At 43.2% G+C, this 26,776-nt stretch overlaps 1 protein-coding gene across 1 annotated transcript in view; it reads left to right on the top strand.

The window, feature by feature from the left end:
• Window positions 1-14,077: 14,077 nt before the first annotated feature.
• LOC149456539 (rho guanine nucleotide exchange factor 6-like) overlaps window positions 14,078-26,776 on the top strand; it is a gene marked incomplete at its 3' end in the record, with an annotated part of 47,885 nt that continues 35,186 nt past the window's right edge. Inside the window, exon 1 of the mRNA XM_089684868.1 lies at window positions 14,078-14,383. Within this exon, the coding sequence (XP_089540994.1) occupies window positions 14,078-14,383 (306 nt within the window). The remainder of the gene's footprint in view (window positions 14,384-26,776) is intronic.

Here is a 26,776-nt window from a genome sequence, read left to right on the forward strand (position 1 = left end):
TAGTCAAATTTCTGATATCAGTAGACATCCAAGATACCTATCTTCACATTTAGATCTTTCCTGCACACCTACAATTTTCTGTGAGAGATCAACATTTTAAATTTTTCAACCTGCCATTCAGGCTCTCCTCTACACCATGAGACCTCCCAATAGAGCTTACTCCAGTGGCTGCATCTATGGCATGGAGTACCTGGACGACCTTCTGCTGCAATCTTCAGCTAAGGTCCTGTCTTCCAATATTTAAAATCCAATCCAGCTCCCTCCCTTCCAACTTTCAAATGGCCGATCAGCTTCAAAAAGTCTGCCCTACATCCTTTTATATCACCTGGAGTATTTGGGTCTGATCTTGGACATGGTCCAGGCCCAAATTTTCTTTCCTCAGGAAAAGCTTGCTTCTTTGGGGTTCAGCTTTTGGACATTCAAGTCGGCTAGGCATCCCTCTACTCTCTTCTGCAGTGGGGTTCTGGGCCTTATGGTGGCCTCCTTTGAGGTGTTCCCTTTGCTCGTTTCCACTCAAGACTCTTACAGCTTAATGTTCTTACAGTGTGGGACAAGGAGATCCTTTATCTGGATCACTTACTACTGCTGTTCAGCCAGGCAAAAGTCTCCCTGGCATGGTGAATTTCAAACTCAGCCCTTGAATCTGGAAAATTGTTCCTTCCTTCTTCCTGGAATTTGGAAACAACAAATGCATTCCTTACGGGCTGCGGTGGGGTCTACAAATCATATGGAATCTATGGTTAGTTTCCTAATAAAGAGCACCTTTTTAATCAACAGCTTCATGAGTAGCATGAAGGAAATAAAAGCAATATAGTTGTTGACAAAGGGGCACATTTTAAATATTTATGTAAGAAACAGACAACTTGAGTATTTTCCAACAACTTTGTGTTTTTGTTCTAACCAGGACTGGTTTAGCATTGATGAAGGTCAAAACAGTTTGCTCATTCCTTTCTGAAATTAAATAGAAGTGTATTGCCTACAGATGTTAGTATTGTAAGGCATGATACAAGCTGCAAGTGGATTGCTGACATATTTTTTGTTGATGCCATGACAGGTCTGTTTTTTGTCATAAGATACTTAGTCCAAACACTATTTAGATGCAGCTACAACAAAATCAATCAGACTTTCAAACAGATTAGGGAAGAAATCCAGGGCAAGTGCAAATTACAGATACATGAAATAAAAAGCTGTGTACCTGTCTCATTTTTATTTTTGAATGTTTTGTATTGATGTTACTAAATGTTTGGGCCTGTATCAGGAAGCTAAACATATCAGATAGTGATCCCTCTGCATTCGAGTTCTAGAGACAGTTGTAACTCAGCAGATACTCTTCTGCGGAAAGTAATTTGTGACACGTACCTTAAAAAAAAATTATGCTGGGGGTGTAAATAACACTGCATCTGACTACTAATGTGGGGGAAGGAGGATGTTTCATAACACTACCACTGACCACCAATGGTATGGGGGGGGGGGGGGGTGGTGAACAGCATTGCTACTGACCACCAATGTTGGAAGGGGTTAAAGTATGTAAACCCAACATTTCATATTCCTGATATGTGCCTGCTGTACCTCGTATTTGTATGAAAAACTATCCTGTTCTTTTTGTATTGCTTCCTTTGTGTCAAATCCCTGGTGTTTCCGCCAGTTTCTGCTTTCCGAATAAAAACTGACTACACTATGCATGAGAGCACAGCCTGGTCAGTTCTGTTACTGTGCTGGGAACTCAGCGTGTTCTCCTCCAATGATCAGACATGCACCACCCTGCACAACAATTAACTGGGATGTTCAGTGTCTTGCTGTTTTTCTTTCCTCAGATCTTTGTTCTCAGTTGCATAAAGAGCTAAGATAATTTTATATCTATACACAAATTTTTGCGTTCCATTTTTATTTTAAACTGAATGGGTTGTTTTACAAGATGAGGGTCCATATATATTTGGACACATACACAGTTTTAGTTTTTTTCAGGTATTGACCAAAACATATAATGAATAGTTATATAATGAATATGGGCTGAAAGTGCACACTCTCAAGTTTAATTTGAGGGTATGTACATCCAAATTGGAGGAAGGGTTTAGGAATTACAGCTCATAACAGTAGCCACCCCCCCCCCCCTTTTTCAAGGGACCAAAAGTAATTGGACAATTGAATATAATAATAAATAAAATATTCATTTGAGAATCCTTTACTGGCAGTGGGTGCCTGAAGTCTGTAACCCATGGACATTACCAAAGACTGGGTTTCCTCCTTTCTGATGCTTTGCCAGGATCTAACTGCAGCCGTCTTCAGTTGTTCTTTGTGGGTCTTTCTGCCTTTAGTTTTGCCTTCAGCAAATGAAATGCATGCTCAATTGGGTTGATATCAGGTGATTGACTCGGCTATTGCAGAATATTCCACTTCTTTTCCTTCAAAAGCTCCTGGGTTGCTTTTGTAGTGTGTTTTGGATCATTGTCCATCTGTGCTGTGAAGCGCCGTCCAATCAACTTGGGTGCATTTGGCTGAACCTGGGCTGACAGTATATCTCTAAACACTGCAGAATTCATCCGGCTGCTTCTATCTTCTGTCACATCATCAATAAACACCAATGACCCAGTGCCAATGGAAGCCATGCATGCCCATGCCATCATACTGCCTCCACCATGTTTTACAGATGACATTGTGTGCTTTGAATCATCCAAGCCTTCTCCACACTTTTTTCTTCCCGTCATTCTGGTACAAATTAATCTTAGTTTCATCTGTCCAAAGAATGCTTTTCCAGAACTGGTCTGGCTTTGTTAGATGTTTTTTGGCAAAGTCTAATCTGGCTTTTCTATTCTTCAAGCTTATGAATGGTTTGTACCTTGTGGTGAACTCTGTATTTGCTCTCATGAAATCTTCTCTTGATAGTAGACTTTGACAATGATATGCCCACCTCCTTCCTTCACTTGGATGTTGTGAATGGGTTTTTCTTTACCGTAGAGAGGATCCTATGATCATCCACCTCTGTTGTCTTCCGTGGATGTCCATGCCTTTTTATGTTGCTGAGCTTACCAGTGCGTTCTTCTTTCCTCAATGTACCAAACTGTTGATTTCGCCACTCCTAATGTTGCTGCTATCTCTCTGATGGATTTGTTTAGTTTTTGAAGCCTTACAATGGCCTATTTCATTTGCATGGACAGCTCCTTTGAACGTATGATGTAGGTCAGGGGTCTGCATCCTTTAAGACATAAAGAGCCACTTGGACCCGTTTCCGAAGGGGAAAAAAAGACTGGGAGCCGCAAAACCATTGCAACATTTAAAACAAATCCAACACTGCATATATTGCAAAAAGCGCTCTGGTCATGAAGGGGGTTTAAGGGCCCAGTAAGCAAAGGGTTAATCAGGGCCACAGTGTATCGTCATAATCACAATCATAGCCTTAGGTCAGTGGTGGGCAACCTTTTTTTTCAACTGAGCCAAATCTCGCCAAAACCACAATTGAAATTTATTTTGAGAGACACATTTTTAAAACTGAAAATACATCCCCCATATAGTAATTCATCCCCCATAGTAATTCATCCCCCATATAGTAATTCATCCCCCATATAGTAATTCATCCCCCATATAGTAATTCATCCCCCATATAGTAATTCATCTCCCATATAGTAATTCATCCCCCATAGTAATTCATCTCCCATATAGTAATTCATCCCCCATAGTAATTCATCCCCCATATAGTAATTCATCCCCCACATAGTAATTCATCCCCATAGTAATTCATCCCCCATATAGTAATTCATCCCCCATATGGTAATTCATCCCCCATATGGTAATTCATCCCCCCTATGGTAATTCATCCCCCATATAGTAATTCATCCCCCATATAGTAATTCATCCCCCATATAGTAATTCATCCCCCATATAGTAATTCACCCCCCTATAGTAATTCATTCCCCATATTGTGTCAATTCACTTACCTTTGCTCCGCGCGTTCCTCTCGCCGTGTTCCCGCGCCGTTCCGGTCTTCAGGGTGGACTGTGAGAGGAGAGGAGTTCGTCACGCTGCCCCGCCTACATCCTGACAGCCAATGTTTGGAGGAGGGAGGGGAGCGGGCGCCCGGCACACAGAAGAGCCGCATTAAAGAGTGTAAATAGCCGCGGCTTGCCGACCACTGCAGCTACGGCAACCCTATTGCCTGTCACCTGGTGGGCAGTGTGCTCCGGAGCCGCAGCAAAGGTGAAAAAGAGCCGCATGCGGCTCTGGAGCCGCGGTTTGCCGACACCCGATGTAGGTTCACAGCAGTGGATTCCAAATGCAAATACCACACTTAGAATCAACTCCAGATCTTTTACCTGCTTAATTGATGAAGAAATAATGGAGTAGCCCACACCTGGTCATGAAACCGCTTTTGATTCAATTGTCCAATTACTTTTGGTCCCTTGAAAAAGGGGGTATATATTCTTAAGAGCTGTAATTCCTAAACCCCTCCTCCAATTTGGATGTACATACCCTCAAATTAAACCTGAGCGTGTGCATTTGCAGCCCATATCCATTGTATAACTATATCTTGAATATGTTTTGGTAAATACCTGAAAAAAAACTAAAATTGTGCCGGTGTCCAAATATATATGGACCTAACTGTATATTTTAATAGTAGTGCCACCAGTGCTGTGGGTTATTTTTGTAGTCAAAGACACTAGTGTTGGGGGTTATTATTGCAGTCATTTACACCAATGTTGGCAGATGTTATTGTGGTTACTTATACCAATGCTGACAGTTACTATTACTTCCACTAATGATAGGGCTTATTTAACTCCCACTTTCGCTTCATTGTGTGTTGTGGTACTCTGCAAAAAATGCAACCTGGTTTGGTTGGCTCTTCAGAAACTGCCATTTGAACCTAGCAGAGATATTGCTCTGTAAATACCTCTGTCAAAACGTACCCACTAAGTTGCCTTACTTTTGCCTTCACCTTTGCAAGGTGAGTTTCTGAGTTGGCGACTCTCTTGTATAGAACCAATTCATGTTCTACATGGAGATAGGACTTTCTTTCTCAGGTGGTTTTCGTCTTTCACCTTAACCAGGACAATATACTTCCATCTTTCTACCCTCGTTCATCCCATGTACATTTCCCTGCATTGTTTATGGTTCAAACTGAGTCTGGCTGAGTCTCATTGCATACGTCCACAAGAGCAAATGCACGATGGTGACATTGTACTGCTGTGGCTGTGATCATGTACAATGGCTAACTACTCTGATATCACTGTATATCAGTGCCATCAGCCATTGTCTCTGATCACCATTGAAAAAGGCTAACATGTGGTATCCCCATATTTGGAAGGAGTAGCAGAATGTGTTTTGGGGTATGTTCACACTTTGTGTGTGAAAAATATCTTGTAAAATTGACAGCTTTGTATAAAAAATTATTTTCATTTTCTTTACACATTTTCCAAAAGTTTCTGTCAAAAAAATTAGGTGTTCAAACAATTCACCATGCCTAATATCTTGGGGTGTGTACCCTCCAAAATGTGGTCACTTTGTGGGTGTTCCTACTGTCCTGGTGCTCCAGAGCCTCCAAAAAATGTGATGGCTTGTCAAGAAACTAGATGCATAATTTATGTCCTTAGAAAGCCTTAAAATGCTACTTTGATTTTGGGCCTCTTTAATGTGGTTAGTCTGTGAAATAGTCAGGTTATGTGACATGTGATGTGTCATGTGGTATCACTTTTCCAAAAATGTCTGAAAAATGTAATTTTCAGGGACACAAAAAATATAATAGGTAGTCAGAAATTAGAAATGTAATTTATGCTCCCTAAAAGCCCAAAGGTGCTCCTTGGAGTTTGGGCTCTTCCTCATGGATCTAGGCCAGGGGTCCTCAAACTTTTTAAACAGGGGGCCAGTTCACTGTCCCTCAGACCACTGGAGGGCTGGACTATAGTTTAAAAAAAAAAAAAACTATGAACAAATGCGGACACAGTACAGGAGATGACCAGAGACTGCGGACACAGTACTGGAGATGACCAGAGACTGCGGACACAGTACTGGAGATGACCAGAGACTGCGGACACAGTACTGGAGATGACCAGAGACTGCGGACACAGTACTGGAGATGACCAGAGACTGCGGACACAGTACAGGAGATGACCAGAGACTGCGGACACAGTACAGGAGATGACCAGAGACTGCGGACACAGTACAGGAGATGACCAGAGACTGCGGACACAGTACAGGAGATGACCAGAGACTGCGGACACACAATGGCTCCATAAGACGCACAGACATTTCCCCCCAAGTGTGTTTTATGGAGCGAAATAGTGCAACATCATTGGTGTCAGTGGGAGGAATAGTGCCCCATCATTGGTGTCAGTGGTAGGAATATTGTCCCATCATTGGTGTCAGTGGGAGGAACAGTGTCCCATCATTGGTGTCATGGGGAAGAATAGAGCCCCATCTTTGGTGTCAGTGGGAGGAATAGTACGTCATTGGTGTCAGTGGGGGGAATAGTGCCCCATCATTGGTGTCAGTGGGGGGGATAGTGTCCCAACATTGGTGTCAGTGGGAGGAATAGTACCCCATCATTGGTGTCAGTGGGGGAAGGAATAGTGTTCCATCATTGGTGTCAGTGGGGGGTGGAATAGTGCCCCATTGTTGGTGTCAGTGGGGGGGAGGAGTAGTGTCCCATCGTTGGTGTCAGTGGGGGAGGAATAGTGCACCATCATTGGTGTCAGTGGGAGAAATAATGCCCCATCATTAGTATCAGTGACACCAATGAAGGTGCACTATTCCTCCCACTGACACCAATGACACTTAACTTGCTGACCCCTGTTCCAGCATGGTGCTGCTGCAGCCAGCATACCTGGTTGCAGCAGCACCATCTGCACGGCACACTTACCTGTCAGCTGTCCTTCTTCACTCCGGCCTCTCCCTCACTTGATGTTTGTGGGGCCACTCGGCTCCACCTCCTCGCAGGTGATTGGCCGCCTGTGTGCCTTTCCTGAGCTACAGTTCTGACGCCCAATCACCAGTGAGAAGGTAGAGCCGAGCGGCAGCACGAACATCGAGTGAGGGAGTGGCCAGAGTGAATGAAGGAGCAGCGCTTCCTGGACTGGATCGTCGGGGACTGGGACATGGAGCCAGGTAAGATACAGCAGCCCCCAGCCCGCCCCTGTACTTAGTGTCCCTTCCTCGCGGCAAATACGCCCCTGCTGGCGGGCCAGATAAATGTCCTCGGCGGGCCACATGTGGCCCGCGGGCCGTAGTTTGAGGACCCCTGATCTAGGCTGTGAAAAAGTCTCACACGTGGTGTCGCCATACTTCTAAAGGAAAGATTTAATTAAAAAATAACAAATATGTTATACTTACCTGCTCTGTGCAAAATCACCTTTCTGGATCCTGGTTTCTCCCACCTGCTGAGTGACCATTCACACACTCCTGCTGGTGTGTGAGCCAATGAGGATAGAGAGACCCCGGGGAGCTGATGCTCTCATGCATATTGCTGGATTGAGATGGGGCTGCACCCAGACGTTTTGGGGGGGGGGAGCTGCACCCAAAATTTTTTCTGACAAAAATTTACAACTTCAAACAACTCACTGTTCTTGTTACTAAATACTTGGGTTGTCTACTTTCCAAAAAGGGTTGCATTGGGGGTATTAGTACTGTTCTTGCATTTAACCCTTTCGCTGCCAGAGCTATTTTTGCACACGTTTAAAAAATAACCCTAGAGAATAAAACAGTCATAGTTCCAATTTTTTTATGTCACACAATATTATTGCAAAGGTCTAGGAAACCCAAAATATCAGTAAAGACCACACTAAAGTGAATAATGCAATACATTACCCAAATATAAAAGATGAGGTTGCGCCGAGTAAAAAGATACCCAATGTGCCAAACCTTAAATTTGTGTGTGCGCCTATCAAATTATGTCCAACTTCAGTACCCTATATTTTCTATAGATGATGCTTCAAAGGCCCCTATAGGTCATCGGTTTAGTGCAGTGTTTCTCAATTCCAGTCCTCATGGACCCCCAACAGGTCATGTTTTCAGGATTTCCCTCAGATGAAACAGCTGTGGTAATTACTAAGGCAGTGAAACTGATCAAATCACCTGTGCAAAATAATGGAAATCCTGAAAACATGACCTGTTGGGGGTCCATGAGGACTGGAATTGAGAAACACTGGTTTAGTGTTACAGAGGAGATCTGGTGCTAGAATTAACGCTCTCACTCTGGCGTGCACAGCGATATGTAACGTGTATTGCAATCCATATTTTCAGGTGTAGGTGCCCCGACGTTTATGTTCGTGTCTATGTGGGGGGCCTCAAAAAAAATGTTTGGGGGGGATGTAATGTGCTTGGGTGTAAATTTAGATTTTTACAAACATTTTTTTCATCACATAAAGGACACAAAGTCTCCTATGTGATGATTTTTTGGTGACAGGTTCTCTTTGAGACATGCAGGGTCTAAAAGACCATCGTTGAGGGCTGTGGAAGCAATCGTCGACAGCAGAGCTGCCTGACTGCTTCCTCCTGACAGACAGAAGTCTGCCTGTCAGTTTTATACACAATCCCGGTGGCTGCAACCACTGGCTTGTGTATAAAACCCCCTGCTGTCAGAGATAGGTAGTCAGTACATCAGGATTGATCATGCTATAACTTTCACAAAGACTAAATAATATACACTGATTTGGATTGTTTTTACCAAAGAAATGTAGCAGAATACATTTTGGCCTAAATTTATGTTTAATGTGCTTTATTGATTTCTTAAACTGTGCAGAACACATGAACAAGAGTCGTTACATACCAATGAAGTACGAACATATCAGAGGAGAGCAAACATGCCCAAGCCCGGTAGGGCAAGCAATGTATATCATGGCTACAGAGGACAGTAATATTAAGCCATCACCCACAAAAGTAAGAAAAGCAATCCTTGGTCCACAATATAACATAAGTACATACTAGGTATGGTAACACATATACAATACAATTCTTCTGCAAGAATATATCAAAGGTGAGGTAATTTTATTGGTTTGTCAAGTAAAAAAGTCACCTCTGTAACCAAATACAATAGTGTATTAAATGGAGAACATTAAAAGAGATAGCACAAGACGAGAAAAAGGGCAAAAAGAAAGAGAGGGGGATAAAAAGTAATTGGAGGGGTAAAAAGGACCAGAGATATACAGTATGTAAGGGCAAAGTGAGGGTACCAACTCATGAAATGATCCCTGAGCCAGTTTTGAATTTAAGCCATAGTGGAGATAAAGGTAGCAAAATGCCAGAAATTCCATACAGTCCATATGGGACTGTGAGATTCAGACTTGTCTTCATCCCTGGCTATCATGTTTTTTGATTTTCAATATTGTTTATTTCACAAGGCAGCCATAGATGGAGGGTCAGGTTGACAGCAGCATCTGGCAATGCCTGGTTGAGTCACTTAAAAAAAAAAAGCCTAATCAGACTTTTCTTAAATTGTTTGTAGGATCCTGGCAGATCCTTGAATAGTTGCAATATATTGTCCCAAAAAGGGACAATGTGTGACAAAGTGCCCCAGATATGAAGCATTGTGCCAGGAGCCTGCAGACATTGCCAGCATACTGTATGTCAAGGATGGTTGGATCAATTTTGTGAGAGATTGTAGGGCAACAATGCCATGAGAAATATCCAATAATTACATTCCTGATCGTAAGAAGAAACAAAGTTTGTAAGATAACATTAAGATTTTGGCTGTGCGGGGGAGGGGGAAGGGGGGGGGGCATGGCAGCAGAAGTCTGATCATTGGTGGTTTAGATACACTTTAGCCGCCATGAACTTTAAGGCGGTATTAAAACACAAAACCAAACATGCTATATTGCAGCTTACCAATCATCATGTGGTGACTGCTTTCGTTTTCTTTTTTAGGCTTCTTTCTGTTTTCACCTGATGGTTTGGCCAGTAAGGCAGCTCTTTTTTTTTTTTTGTTTAACCAGCGAGTTGAATGGGAAAAGAAAAATTACTTGATTCACACACTCACGGTGGAAGGGGGAATCACTCCCACTGAGCTATTTCATCCTGACAGTGGGGAGACTTCCCCGCCATCAGAATACACTGATTAACACTGCTGGCTATAGCTGGCAGCGCCGATTGAGTAGGGAAAATTTGACAGGCTGCTTGTACAGAAGTCAATCAGTAGATCAACTTCTGTACAACTAGCCTGCCCATACATGGATCATCCAATCCCTGCTGAACCAGCCAAATTTTGATCAATGTATTGTGAGCTTACCACTCCTCCTGTATTAGAATGCCTATACTCTGGATAAAGAAGCACAGGGGCACCTTTGGACCACAGCATTATCTGTCTGGGGGGAAGGAATTGTTAGATGTATTAGCAGATTTAGATACACTAACAAATTGAAGCTGAATGCCAGGTAACACGTTCTAAGCAGTTACAGCAAATATTTTTGTTGTTTTTGGGATAAAGGTTTTACATAAATAAGTAAAAGCTAAGCATTGTAAGCACCCCTGTTGGTAGTAAATGGATTGTCTCAACCCTGTAACAGATACATCTGCAGGACAGCTTGTTCTGTTGAAAAAAAACAGACTTACTGGCCAGATCACCAGTTACAAATAAAGGAAAGAAAGACTAAGAAATAAAACAAATGCAGTCATCACATTTAAGAATTAATACACTGCCTGATAATAAATGTTTGCTTTTGGGTTTATTACCACTTTAATGATATAAAAGCAATGTGCTGAAAATCTTTTGTGCTGAACCAATCTATGCAGCAATATTTTGATGACCCCTGCATACAAGACAACAAGAAGTCCAGTGAGTAAACCAATACAACAATCATCCTGTAGTGCCAAAACCTATATAAATGGATATATACCCCTGTGTACCTTCCGTGTGTGTATATATGTATATATATATATATATATATATATATATATATACACACATACATACACACACACACATAAAGAACTGTAGCTCCCCAATGTCGACAGCACTCATACAGCCCTAGACAATGACACTCCCACCACCATGCTTGACTGTAGGCAAGACACACTTGTCTTTGTACTCCTCACCTGGTTGCCGCCATACACGATTGGCACCATCTGAACCAAATAGGTTTATCTTGGTCCCATCAGACCACAGGACTTGGTTGCAGTAATCCATGTCCTTAGTCTGCTTTCTTGTGCATCATCTTTAAAAGAGGCTTCTTTCTGGGACAACAGCAATGCAGACCAATTTGATGCAGTGTGCGGCGTATGGTCTGAGCACTGACAGGCTGACTCCCCCACCCCTTCAACCTCGGCAGCAATGCTGGCAGCACTTATGCGTCTATTTCCCAAAGACAACCTCTGAATATGACGCTGAGTATGTGCACTCAACTCCTTTGGTCGACCATGGCGAGGCCTGTTCTGAGTGGAACCTAACCTGTTAAACCACTGTATGGTCCTGGCCACCGTGCTGCAGCTCAGTTTCAGGGTCTTGGCAATCTTCTTATAGCCTAGGCCACCTTTATGTAGAACAACAATTCTTTATTTCAGATCCTCAGAGAGTTCTTTGCCATGAGGTGCCATGTTGAACTTCCAGTGACCAGTATGAGAGGGTGAGAGCGATAACGCCAAATTTAACACACCTGCTCCCCATTCACACCTGAGATCTTGTAACACGAAAAAGTCACATGACACCGGGGAGGGAAAATGGAGAATTGGGCCCAATTTGGACATTTTCACTTAGGGGTGAACTCACTTTTGTTGCCAGCGGTTTAGACATTAATTTGTTATTTTGAGGGGACAGCAAATTTACACTGTTATACAAGCTGTACACTCACTACATTGTAGCAAAGTGTCATTTCTTCTGTGTTGTCACATGAAAAGATAGAATAAAATATTTACAAAAATGTGAGGGGTGTACTCACCTCTCTGAGATACTGTGCGTGTGTGTGAGTGAATATATACACACACATATATATCTTCTATCTGTATATGTCTTGGGGTTAGACAAAAAAAGGGAAATACTACATGGTTTTCATGTGTAAAAGTGTTGAGATCTTTTGCGTTGAAAGCAGAAGTGATGTGTGCGCTGCTAATGATATGGACTCATGTCAGAGCTTATTGAGCTTCAAAGAGGGCAAATTGTTTGTGCCTGTGCCTCTGTGACTGAAGTTGCCAATTTATTTGCAGTGTCACAAGGTACAGTATCAAAGGTTATGATGCATATACAGTTCCGGGAAAACATCTGATAAGCATAAGCATGGACAACCTGCTCAAGTGACTGAAAGAGACAAAAGGACATTGCGCAGGATTGTGAACCGGAAAAAGAAAACAAGCACTGCAAAAGTGACTGCAGAGCTCAATTTCAGTCTTCATGGGACCGAGATTGAGCTCTGCAGTCACTTTTGCAGCAGTTGTTTTCTTATTCCGGGTCACAATCTGGCGCAATGTCCTTTTGCCTCTTTTGGTCAGTTGATCATGTCAACTGCGCTTATCAATGTTTTCCTGGAAACTGTACATGCCGTCATAACCATTGACACTGTATCTCATGACATGATAAATTGTTAACTTCAGTCCAGGGGCGGACTGACAACTCATGGGGCCCCCTGGGCAATAGGGGATCATGGGGCCCCTGTGTCTGCCCAAACTCAAAAAAGCCTATGAAAAAGGTACCAGGAGCATCTCATGGGGCCCCCTACTGACCCTGGGCCCTCGGGCAGTGCTCGAGTTTCCAAATGGTCAGTCCGCCCCTGCTTCAGTCACAGATGCCCCAGCTAAGCGGCACCAACACTCTGCCCTCTTTGAAGCCCAGTAAGCTCTGACATGACTCCATACTACTTGCAGCGCATGCAGTGAATGATGAAAGTAAGGCTTCCCACTTGTTAGCTAGGTGTCTCATCACGCAGCGGAAGCAAAAGAATATAACATCACTTCTGCTTTCAACCTGAAACATGACATCACTTTCACACCTGCAAATCATGTAGCGTTTCCATTTTTTGTCTAACCCCTGTAACTGTAATGAACTTCCACACAGGACAAAGTTCAGTTCTATTTAGCAGCATCAAATACAATGTACATGCCAATGCTGTGACATCTTTAAGGTCCACTTACTCTTCTCCACTAGTTTACGAGAGTGTTTATAGTTACTATCTGGTGACACCATTTTACTATCTGGTGACACCATGTCTGATCTGATAATGGGTAGAGCCCTCACTACTACTGCAATCCATCAGTGGTAAAATCCACCAATAAAACCTATAGCAGTGAGTGAGAAGGCAGAGTGCTGGAGCCATGTGTGTCTATGAGAGCTGAGTGGTGTAGGCTCAGCTTCCTGTTCTCCAATAGTTTACAAGTGTGTGTATAGTTACTATCTGGTGACACCATTTTACTATCTGGTGACACTATGTCTGATCTGATAGTGGGTAGAGCCCTCACTAATACTGCAATCCATCACTGGTATAATCCGCCAATAAAACCTATAGCAGTGAGTGAGAAGGCAGAGTGCTGGAGCCATGTGTGTCTATGAGAGCAGAGTGGTGTAGGCTCAGCTTCCTGTCCTCCAATAGTTTACAAGTGTGTGTATAGTTACTATCTGGTGACACCATTTTACTATCTGGTGACACCATGTCTGATCTGATAGTGGGTAGAGCCCTCACTAATACTGCAATCCATCACTGGTAAAATCCGCCAATAAAACCTATAGCAGTGAGTGAGAAGGCAGAGTGCTGGAGCCATGTGTGTCTATGAGAGCAGAGTGGTGTAGGCTCAGCTTCCTGTTCTCCAATAGTTTATAAGTGTGTGTATAGTTACTATCTGGTGACTCCATGTCTGATCTGATAATGGATAGAGCCCTCACTACTACTGCAATCCATCACTGGTAAAATCCACCAATAAAACCTATAGCAGTGAGTGAGAAGGCAGAGTGCTGGAGCCATGTGTGTCTATGAGAGCTGAGTGGTGTAGGCTCAGCTTCCTGTTCTCCAATAGTTTATAAGTGTGTGTATAGTTACTATCTGGTGACACCATGTCTGATCTGATAGTGGGCAGAGCCCTCACTAATACTGCAATCCATCACTGGTATAATCCGCCAATAAAACCTATAGCAGTGAGTGAGCAGTGAGAAGGCAGAGTGCTGGAGCCATGTGTGTCTATGAGAGCTGAGTGGTGTAGACTCAGCTTCCTGTTCTGTGTCGTGTTGCTGCTGCTGGCGGTGCACAGAAATAGGAAGGAGAGCGGAGATGTCATCGCGGATGTGGCAGAGTGTGTGCTAACCGTCCGGCCCAGCACTGCCATGAATCCGGAGGAGCAGACTGTCACCTGGCTCATCTCCCTGGGGGTCCTCAACTCCCCCAAGAAGAACATCTGTGACCCCGAGGACTTTCTAAAATGTTCCCTAAAAGACGGAGTGGTGCTGTGCAAGCTGATGAACCGATTGCTGCCAGGATCAGTGGAGAAGGTAAGTGCACAGATCGGTGTCACTTCTACTTCTCGGATGTGTGTTCTCGTGTCCTGTATTACCGATCGGTACTAGTGTATGTGTGCACGGGAAACGCCCTGATCGTTCTACAGATAGCTCACTCCCCAGACTCAGGTATGTCAGACCTCCAGGTGAGCGCTGGCTGCTGGCAGGCAATGACTAGTCCTTGGAGCTGTCAGCGATCCTCATCCGAAGGTTCTCTTCTGATCGGAGGCAGATCGCTCACTCTGGAGATTGTGAAATGAGGACACGATCCAGCGAACATGCTGTGGTCTCTTCCCTCCATGAGCTCTCTGCACTCTTCTCTTACCAGCTACTTTGTAGCAGTTCTTATCTCCTGATGCTACAATGTATTTGTTGTGATCCATGGCAGTGAAAGAAGAGCTCTGCTCAGATAGGAACTGGAAGATGATTATTATTATACAATATTTACATAGCGACAACAGTGTGTCCAGAGCTGTACAATATGAGGGCAGACAGTACAGTTACAATACACTTCAATACAGGAGGGATCAGAGGGTCCTGCTCCTTAGAGCTGACAATCTAAAAGTCAAAAGTAGTAATGAATAAAACGAACCTTACCCCATTTTACTAGAATTCACATCAGCATGCATTTCTGTATGTGAAATCATCTAACTTTGAATTTAAAATGAAAGGAAAAAAAAAGCAATTTTTTTTTTACTTAAGCTGGCCATACACGTGTAGATTTTCAGACGAGAATATTCGTACGAGAAGTCGTACGAAAAATCTTTGAACATTCGGTGAATGAACGAATGTTATCCGAATATTGTCTTTTGCTTTTAACATTCGACTTTAAAATGAATGTAATTTTTGAATGATTACACCATACACCAGCCGAAAATTCTTTGATCGAGGAAAGTTTTCCTTCCTTTGCCTTTGAATATTCCCGTCACTGCGGTCGAAAACAAAAATCGTTTTGACCCCACTAACGTTGAGAAAATCAAATGAATATTCTTGAAACAAAAATTCCCGAACCAAAATCTACATGTGTATGGCCAGCTTTAGACTCAATTTCCCTGAAACTAATTGCATGGTATAGAAGTACCTTGCAATGTGGTTGCAGTGAGTTTCCAAAAGCAGTGCATACACTACTAGGCTCTGTTCACACCTATGCAGTTTGCTTTTTGTCCGTTTTGCAGTGATTTTCACAGTTTGTTTTGCGTTTCGTTACACGCATTTTTGACACGTTTTTGATGCATTATGTTCAGCCCTTTTTTTTTTTCCTTTTTAAAGTGGAATTTTTTTTTGCTGGGCAGAATAAAAATGCAAAATGTGGCAAAAACGCACTACCATGCATTTCAGAAAATTCTCCATTGAACTCTATTGTAGCAAAAATGCTGCTTTTTTCCTTTTAAAAAAGTCTCTGACTCTTTCCAAAAACGCAGCAGTTCAAAAAAGCATAGATGTGAACATGTTCCATAGGAAACCATGTTAAATGGACTGTAGTGCGTTTCTACAAAAAGCACTAAAACACCACATTGATGTGAATGGAGCCTGACTGGTTCTAAAAACGCAGCAGCTCAAAAAACATAAATGTGAACATGTTCCATAGGAAACTATGTTAAAGGGACTGTAGTGCGTTACTACAAAAAAATGCACGGGTGTGAACGTAGCCTTAGTGCAGTATGATTTCAGCCCAATCAAGTCGAATGGGCTGAAATCACACTGCACAGAATTTCATGTGAATTGCACAGGAATGCACAGCACGTTCCTGTACGAATCCCAGTGTGATCCGACACTTAATGCATCCTTCAGCTGCGTGGCTCTCTCCCTCCCCATTGGCTCAGAAACAGTAGTGGAAGCCATTGGCTCCTGCTGCTGTCAATCACAGTGAGGAGGGAGCAGGGCGGGCTCTAGACACTGCTGTTATCCAATACTTCTTAGTGTGTATGATAGCATGCCCCAGCCGCTGCTTTGTAATAGTATGTACAGACTCTAAATGTGTGCTAAAACATTATATACTCTGCCATTCTCTTAAGAGGGAGGAGGAGCAGTAAAGCAGAAGAAGTCTGTGAATGTTATGAACATTGGATCCGACTTTACGACTTGATAAACACCTGTGCGACTTCATGCACAGATGTCTATGCAAGTCTTCATGCACAGATGTCTATGCAAGTCTTCATGCACAGATGTCTATGCAAGTCTTCATGCACAGATGTCTATGAAAGTCACACCAAAAATCATCAAAAGCAGTGCAGGAACTACTTTTCAAAATGGCGCAACTCCAACTTTGTCAGAGTCGCACCGATTAGAACAGTTCCATTGCCAATTATTGGATGCCATTTGTCCTGCGTTTTGAACAGTTATATCGCATGACAATTCGCATCAGTGTGATACAGGACTCAAGGTTAGAAAAAAATGACAAACATTTAAAAGATTATTTGTAGCTATCCACTTTCATATGTGTATATCTAAAACGTTTACAAGTCTATACATTCCCTTTAACTATTGACAAAGGCATTTTGGAATTTAGATTATTTTTAGTACACATACCTCCATAATACCAGCACCAGCAATGTGCTATCCGTCTGTTATCAGCTGTAGGCACAAAATGTAGATTAAATTACATTTGGATGTGTCTGGAAACACATTACCAAATTGGAGAATGATATATATATACACACACACACATATATATATATATATATATATATATATATACAGTTGTGACCAAAATTATTCAACCCCCAATGCTGTAAAGGGGTTTAGGGACTATAGTGTACATTTGGAATTGTATTCAGAATCAAATCCTACAAGGACGTTGTAACTACCCAAATGCAACTAAAATGACATCAATTGTTTATGTAATACAGTAGTAAATGGTTCTTATGTGGTTTCTTCATTGCCACAATTATTCAACCCCTTAAAGACTACCACTCTGAAGAACAGAGGTTCATACAGGTGCTTTCCATCAGGTATTGAAAACACCTGTGGATGTCACCGAGCAGCAATCAAGCATAATAAGCACCAATTAGGCAGCTTTAAAATGACTGTGATACTCAGCTCCTTCTAGACATTTACTGGTGTGGTTACAAACATGGTGAAGGCAAGAGAATGGTCCAGGAAGACAAGAGAAGAGGTGATTTCTCTTCACAGGAAGGGCAATGGCTATAAGAAGATTGCAAAGATGTTAAACATACCAAGAGACACCTTAGGAAGCATCATTCGCAAATTCAAGGCAAAGGGCACTGTTGAAACGCTACCTGGTCGTGGCAGAAAGAAGATGCTGACTTCGACTGCTGTGCGCTACCTGAAGCGTAGAGTGGAGAGAAGTCCCCGTGTGACTGCTGAGGAACTGAGAAAAGATTTGTCAGATGTGGGTACAGAAGTTTCAGCCCAGACAATAAGACGCACACTGCGTAATGAAGGCCTCCGTGCCAGAACTCCCAGGCGTACCCCCTTGCTGTCTCCAAAGAATAAGAAGAGTCGACTGCAGTATGCCAAAAGCCATGTGGACAAACCACAAAAGTTGTGGGATAGTGTTCTGTGGACTGATGAAACAAAATTAGAACTGTTTGGGCCCATGGATCAACGCTATGTTTGGAGGAGGAAGAACAAGGCCTATGATGAAAAGAACACCTTGCCTACTGTGAAGCATGGTGGAGGGTCAATCATGCTTTGGGGCTGTTTTGCTTCTGCAGGTACAGGGAAGCTTCAGCGTGTGCAAGGTACCATGAATTCTCTTCAGTACCAGGAGATATTGGATGGAAACGTGATGCAGTCCGTCACACACCTGAGGCTTGGGAGACGTTGGACCTTTCAACAGGACAATGATCCCAAGCATACCTCCAAGTCCACTAGAGCATGGTTGCAGAGGAAAGGCTGGAACATTTTGGAGTGGCCATCGCAGTCACCAGACTTAAATCCGATTGAGAACCTCTGGTGGGACTTAAAGAAAGCAGTTGCAGTGCGCAAGCCTAAGAATGTGACTGAACTGGAGGCCTTTGCCCATGAAGAATGGGCGAAGATACCCGTAGATCGCTGCAAGACACTTGTGTCAAGCTATGCTTCACGTTTAAAAGCTGTTATAACTGTAAAAGGATGCTGTACTAAGTACTAAGATTGAATGTCACTTGGGGGTTGAATAAAACTGATAATGCTGTGAGCACAGAAAAGACATTTGTGGTTATTTCATTATAACTGTTATGTTATATTTGTCTGACCTACAAGTGCCTCTTTAATGTAAATGTAAGCAAGATGACTGAATGATCAAAAGCAATGTCAAACTGGCCAAAACACTCAATTTCAGTGGGGGTTGAATAATTTTGGTCACAACTGTATATACACACACACACACTATATTGCCAAAAGTATTGGGATGCCTGCCTTTACACGCACATGAACATTAATGGCATCCCAGTCTTAGTCCGTAGGGTTCAATATTGAATTGGCCCACCCTTTGCAGCTACAGTATAACAGCTTCAACTCTTCTGGTAAGACTGTCCACAAGGTTTAGGAGTGTCTGTGGGAATGTTTGACCATTCTTCCAGAAGCACATTTGTGAGGTCAGGCACTGATGTTGGACGAGAAGGCTCGGCCCGCATTCTCCACGCTAATTCATCACAAAGGTGTTCTGTCGGGTTAAGGTCAGGACTCTGTGCAGGCCAGTCAAGTTCCTCCACCCCAAACTTGTTCATCCATGTCTTTATGGACCCAGCTATGTGCACTGGTGCGCAGTTATGTTGGAACAGGAAGGGGCCATCCCCAAACTTTTCCCACAAAGTTGGGAGCATGAAATTGTCCAAATTGTCTTGGTATGCATGCTGACGCCTTAAGAGTTCCGTTCACTAGAACTAAGGGGCCAGGCCCAACCCCTGGGAAACAACCCCAAACCATAATCCCCCCCTTCACCAAACTTTACACCTGGCACAATGCACTTAGGCAAGTACCGTTCTCCTGGCAACCGCCAACGCTGGACACGTCCATCGGATTGCCAGACAGAGAAGCGCCGTTTATCACTCCAGAGAACGTGTTTCCACTGTTCTAGAGTCCAGTGGCAGCATGCTTTACACCACTGTATCTGACGCTTTGCATTGCACTTGGTGATGAAAGGCTTGGATGTAGCTGCTCGGCCATGGAAACCCATTCCCTGAAGCTAGCTACACACTGTTGTGCTAATCTGAAGGCCACGTGAAGTTTGGAGGTCTTTAACTATTGACTCTGCAGACAGTTGGTGACTTCTGCGCACTGTGTGCTTCAGCATGCGCTGACTCCGCTCTATCATTTTACATGGCCTACCATTTGGTGGCTGAGTTGCTGTTGTTCCCAGTTGCTTCCACTTTGTTATAATACCACTAGCAGTTGACCGTGGAATATTTTGTAGCAAGAAAATTTCACAGATGGACTTATTGCACAGGTGGCAACCTATCACGGTACCACACTTGAATGTACTGAGCTCCTGAGAGCGACCCATTCTTTCACAAACATTTGTAGAAACAGTCTGCATGCCTAGGTGCTTGATTTTCTACACCTGTGGCCATGGAGGTGATTGGCACACCTGAATCCAATGATTTGGAGGGGTGTCCCAATACTTATGGCAATATAGTGTATACATATACCTTCACATGCATGGATAGCTATGTCAACAATGTGTTCTCTGCTACTACGACACCTGGCTGTACCTAGTCTGCATCATTATTTAAATGCTATTTTAAAAAGCATCAAAACTGGAGCAGACAGAATCAGGATCAGCTGTGCACAGCAACCAATCAACTTTAACTTTCAATTTCAAAGCTTAAAGAGATAGTATAGGCTATAAATAAAATTAAATTAAAAACTTCCCCTTGCAAGTCAATGGCATAATGTGCCAGCATACACTGCACACTAACACGTTATGAAAGACTCACCTTAAAATGAAGAGTTAAATTTGACATGGCATGTGTGTGATCTCCTCCAGATGATTTGTTAGGCTTTGGGTAGGTGTAACTGTTTCCTTCAACTCTGGAATACATTTCTGATCTGAACTACACAATTACAAATAAAACATATTTTAGAACAAGGATGAACTGTATAGGTCCTTTGTACTGTTTACTTTGCATGGCTTTTGAACCCCTATCTCACATATGACTATAGTCTCTGGTTAGGAAGTTAGAAGAAGGCTTACTTCTGTGATTGGCTTTCACTATTAGTCCTCATGCACACAGGACATTTTGATAACTCTGCTTACGTTAGCTGTGTAAAGTCACGTTAAAAACGTGAGTTTTTCAGCTTTTTCTAGCATTTTTGTATTAGCATTTAGCGTCATTTTTCCACGTTTGCGGTTTTTAGCAAACATCGATTTGCGGCGTTTTACTGCGTTTTTCAACGTTGGAGAGTTTTTACAGCTAAAAAACTTCTCTAGAAACCCACTAGTTCTGGGTTTTTTTTCCAGCCAAAAAACGTTGATTACAGTCTATGTGTGCATGGATACTTAGGATAACATGCTGGGGGGTTTACTAGCTGTAGAAAAAAATGTCAAAAGCCAAAAACAGCAGCTGTAAAAACGTCCATTGTGCATGAGGACTAAACCTTACTTTACCCCTAGTTCACATATATGCGGCTGAGTTTTGCGGGGGCACGAGAGCCCATTCATTTGAATGGACTTCCGTGCCCCGTGACGTGCAGGGAAGAAGTCCCTGCACTTCTTTAGAAAACACAGCCCGCACGGGAACCTCGGTTCCCAGTACAGTTGCGTTTTCCAGTGCGGGCAGTGTCTGCATTCCTCTGTGCGGATGGTGCGGCTGCACAGATTTTCGTGCGGATCCGCAGTGGCACTACCCGCACAGATGTGAACCAAGCCTTAGAAAATTTTTGTGTCTGCCAGAGCTGGACAGTAATAACTGTGAAAGAAACCACCTCCCTGTCTCTGTACTTGAGATTAGGGGTGGATGCAAGCTAGTTCTTCAGCAGCTGTGCAAAGTAAACCAGCCAAAAAGAGAACCATGGAAGAGATTCTAAAAATAGGGTTTTTAGTACAAATACAGTACCGCATTATAATTAAGTTGTAGAGAATAGTTTAACTATTTCTGTACCTACATTTGATCAAATGTTTAATTCTACTTTAAGGAGTTTACTTGTTTAACTGCAGCTAGGACTTGTAAAAGAACTTTCATATACTGTTTTGTATTGATGATCTTTCCATAAGCAGTAATAATTTTATCTACCAAAAAAAGATCATTCTCAAAATACACGTCACGTGTCCAGATAATATTGATATTATGCTGTCTGTACCACTAGATATGACTTGAAGGGTGGAAAACATTCATAGAAATTGTTTTCCTTCATGGAAAAGTATGTTAAAGTGGAACTTTAGTCAGAAAATTAAAGTAGAACTATAGGCAAAACTTTTTTGTGCATTTTGGATAGAGTAAAGGAAGGTTATAACCCCTGTAAGATTTTATTTTGCCATCTGTCTCCCATTGTGGAGATTTACCTTCACTTCCTGTTCCATAGCCAAAACAGGAAGTAAGACAAAATCCGTGCAAATGAAGGGAATCCATTGGGGACCCCCAGGTCACCAGAACTGATTTCCCCTCTATTATTTTTCTGGGGACAACCCAAAATTTGAGATTTTCTTTTACTTTCACTTTCAATGATAATGGTAAACAGGACAAATAGAGAGGGTGAATCTCCCTAACAGGTCACAGACAGCAATAAAAACAGTCAGGAGTTCTAATCCCTCTGGACCAGGGGCGGACTGACAACTCATGGGGCCCCCGGGCAATAGGGGATCATGGGGCCCGTGTCCTTGCCCAAACTCAAAAAAGCCTATGATAAAGGTACCAGGAGAATCTCATGGGGCCCCCTACTGACCCCGGGCCATCTCATGGGGCCCCCTACTGACCCCGGGCCCTCGGGCAGTGCCCGAGTTCCAAATGGTCAGTCCCCCCTGCTCTGGACTCTATCCAAATTTAAAAAAAAGTTTTGCCTTTTGTTATACTTTAAGTCCTGCTAGATCACTTCATGATGACCCCTTTTGCAGGTATAGCTAAAACATTAGTGCCTATACAGTTTAAAATCCAGTAATACACCCTTATTTGCACATGCTCAGTTGCTCTCTATTTTTTGGCACTGTGCTGAAAATGTAGAGGCTGGTTTGCTGACAGCCTAAAGATGTATTGCTGCTCAGGGCTCTGGGCTTCAGCAAAATGGCAGTCTCCAGCAAGAAGAAACAGGAACAATGCTGGAGGCATTATGTTTGGTAACATTATTATCAATATGGAATGTATGTTCCTTGCTAAAGAACATTCTTTTTTATCAAGTTAATATGGGTAAAAAGCTGGCCAAGCACTGGTAGATTAGACTGGTAGTAGCAAAAATCTTGGCAGTGCTTTTATTAATGCAAAGAGAGACTTGACGAATGTTGTTTGAAAGTACTTCAAAATTGTCTTTGCTTTTACCGTTTGATATTGAAATGAATGGAATTTCCTGAGTAAAAACCACATACACTAAGAAATTTGTTGCTTGAAAAATTTTCCATCCTACTCCTTTAATTTTTCTGTTCACTACAGCTGAAATCTTCAATTAGACCTTGCTAACCATTAGAAAATCAAACATATGTTCCAAAAATGGAAATTTTCAAACACAATTCTACTAGTGCGTGGCCAGCCTAAGTCCCAAGGAAAATGTCTGAACATTCCCTGATTTGCAGATGAAATGTTCTGGCAGTGTTTGTCCATAAAAGATTTTGTAAAAGAACAATATTTCTTAAATTAATTAACATAGAACTAAAACAATTCTTCCAAAACTTTCTATGCCCCAACAGTAGAAAAAAAGGTTTATACTCACACAATAGGCGTATGGGAATACAAAATATGTATCAAAATGCGGATAAGGCTGGGTGTCACTGAGGGGGTTGGTGGTTATGGAGGGGGTTAGTGGACTCTGAGGCAGACATGTTGGCCCTGGAATGGAGGAACTGTGGGGGATGTGTCTCTTGAGGGAGCAGGCACTCTTTAAGGAGGTTGAGGTTCACTGTGGGACACTGTTGGAGGTTGGGGGCACTATGGGGGGGGGGGGGGCTGGAGGCTCTGCAGCAAGCTGGGGGCACTGTGGGAGGTTGGGCAGCACTGTGGGGGCTGAGGGCTCTTGTGGGGGCCTGGGCACAGTGTGGGAGGTTGAGGACCACTAAGGCAGGTTGAGGTAGCTTGGTAGTGTGTCATGGCCTGGTGGTTGAAAACCACTGTTCTAGATCACAGAGGTGAACTGGGCAGGACTGATAACACTGTTGGGTATCTCAGTGTAGCAGTGGCAGAGTGCAAAGGAAATTGCTGGATTTTTGGCAGGATCAACAGGTTTTTTTTTGTACTTGCAGTATATTCAGAGAAAGACCATGTGCATGTATTGGAGAGATGTAATAAATATTTTTTTAAGTCTGGCCTACACTTAAATTGATACAGTTTGGAAGCTGTAACATAACATCTTAGTGTAACAATCATGTCCCACATAATATTTCCCAGAGAGCATCTCTCCCTACTGCAGGTGGAGTCCTAAAACTGAACTATTGCCTATTGTAAGGGAAGGGAAAGGTTGGCTTGGATGAGCTCATGTGGGATTGACTATTCATTTAGACCCCTAGTGCTCTATCCAGTGTCAGGGGCCAGTGAAGTTACTCAGTCCTTCCTGGTATGGAGGAGCTTGTGATTCACTCCATGTGATAGCCCAGGGCCAATTAGCAATGTCACATGGAGAATCCATAGCCCTGTGTGACACAAACATATATAGCATGTATTCACACATCATATGCATATCATAAAGCACATAATTCATTATACAGCTGCAGTACAGGGCTGTCCATAGACATCAAGGGTAGCTGGGTGTGCAGACACAATCTGACCACTGGCAATTTTTGGGTGATCTTCCCATGAGCCCTTATTCACACCTGAGTGTTTTGTAGTGTTTCCTTATGCCTCAGTGTGCAGAATCCCATTGTTTGCAATTGTGCTTGTTCCCATCTCAATTCTGAGCCCAGGGTCATAACTACAGAGGTCGCCAGTGGCCCTATGCTCCAGGGGGCCCGTGCAGCTCCCCTCTACACTAGGACAGGAGGGGCGGGATATAGAGGAACTGATCCCCTTCATGTTTTTTCTGCAGCCACTGAAAGCCTACTTCTCCTCCTCGTGGAGGGGATCAGTTCTTCTATATGCCGCCTTCCTGTCCAGCTTCCTTCTGCTACCCGCAGGCCCCACTGCTCTCTCTTGGCCCCCTGTGATCTTCCCAGGTAACTTCTGTGCGCTCTCCTGCCCCCTATTCTTCTCTGGTCCGCTCCCCTGTGCTCTTCTATGGTCCTCTGTGTTCTTCTCTGGTCCCCTGCTGTTCTCTGGTCCCCCCCCTCTGCTCTTCTCCAGTCCCCTGCTCTTCTCCGGTCCCCCCTGTACTGTCCCCAGCCCCCCCTTCCCCCACGGTGCTGCCGGGTTCCACCCCTTGTCTCTCGCTGGCTGCTGCGGGAGATGTGTCAGGATGGAGAGCGGGGAAGGGGCCAATAAATATGTCATTTACCGACCTCTTCCTTGTCTGGAATGACCACTGACTTTGTCCATTCATAACTGAGGCATAGTAAACTGTGTTTACTATGCTTCAGTTTATGAATGAACACGAAGCTCAGTACAGAGCTATACCTGTCCATTCTCTGCTGCTGAGGCTGAAGAGAAGATTGAGGGCTGTGTCCTCAATCTCCTTTCTGTCTCAAAGGTGGAACATCAGATGTCTGTTCAGACCCCTGATATCTCACCAATGCCCCCCAACAGGACTCCTAGAACATTTTTTAAAATATTAAAAAATAATATTGTAAAAAAAATAAAATGGTAAAAAATAATAGTAATACAAAAAAACTACTGACACAGTGGCAGAACCATTAGGGTTGCAAAGGTCACACTTCCATTCTGGCCCTGGCATTCTAAAGTGTAGGGCCCCTACCCAGTGCCTGAGCCCGAGCACCTGAATGGTCAGTCCGCCCTGCATGTGAGTGATTTTCAGCCGACAGCAAGCTAAAGTCGGCTGTTGGCTGACATCACTGAGCCGGTCCAAGCTCATAGCCCAACTGAAAAAAAAATCTCCTTAACAATGAGGGGGGCACTGTTGGAGGTTGGGTAGCACTGTGGAAAGTTGGATAACACTGTACACCCCCTCTCCCCTGGGTCTATGCTGTACATACCTTCATGGGTAATGAGCTGCCTGTGCCCACACTGGTGTAGCGGTCCATGGATATGAAATCCATGCCGCTCTGCAGCATTTCTGGGATGGATCAAATCGATTATCTGTGCCGGCGCTGAGCCATCAGAATTGTTCTGAACCGTCCCAGAAGCTATGCAGAAAGAGGAGGGAGAAGAGCAGGGATTTTTCTACTGAAAGGATAAACTTACACTTTAAACTGAAAATCATTAACATCTACAGATTCAGGTTTTCTGATATAAGGTCCCACAGTTCACATGGGCATAACAAACAGGTGTTTGCTTTGTGTTAATATTTACAAATACAAATTCTTATTCTTCACATGAATAGTGAGCGGTTTAATACACATAGTGCACTTGCATTGCTTGACGTTCATTTTGATCTTACCTACAACATTTGGCAAACATGCAAAGCAAATGCATTCTGAGCACTCCTAAGGCATATGAATGTATTTGCAGAGCACAAGCTTCTTTCCTTGTACCCTCACCCCCCAATCTAAGACTGAGCTTCAGGAAACCACTTTCCAACACCTCTAAAATGCATCTGAAACAAGGCTGAAATGTAAGCCAACGCTACAGGCACTTCAGAGGTGCATTAGTCCTGATGCCTCTGTGATTGGAAGGGGGGGGGAGATTAATACATGCACCTCCTCCAATCACAAAGTGCCTTGCATTCGTTTAAAAGAATGCAAGGCTTTTTATGAATGGAGGAGATACCAAGCAAGCAACCCACTGCAATCAGTGTACTGTACCCAGAACTACTAGTCTCAGCATTAAGTAAGTGAAACTCTGAAGAAGGCTAAGTCACCCCTCAGTTGTATTCCTTGGCCGCTTTCCAGCAATGAGTTGCAAAGATGGCGCTGTAGCCATATGTGTCTGAGGTTTGTTGCAGTCTGATATTCTGATGCACCAAGGCACTGATGTGGCTGAGGGGGCTGAGAGGGGGTAATAATATATTTTGTGGCTGAGAGGGGGTAATAATAAATTTTTTCATCAATTAGGGCTCATGTACACTGCAGCTGATAAACTCACGTTCGGGAGCTGTAAAGCATTTTTTCAGCAGCCCCTGAGCTCTCCCTATTGTTTTCCTATGTGTCCATGTACACATTATCTTTTACAATTGTTTACAGGCAGTTGAGTTTATGGTCATTCTTTTGAATTGTGTTCAGCAGTAGATTTTATCAGTGTTTCAAATGCAAAACGC

Source organism: Staurois parvus, unplaced genomic scaffold, assembly GCF_062004578.1.
Source record: "Staurois parvus isolate SC_StPar_1 unplaced genomic scaffold, SC_StPar_1.0 ptg000361l, whole genome shotgun sequence".
NCBI classification, from domain to species: Eukaryota; Metazoa; Chordata; class Amphibia; order Anura; family Ranidae; genus Staurois; species Staurois parvus.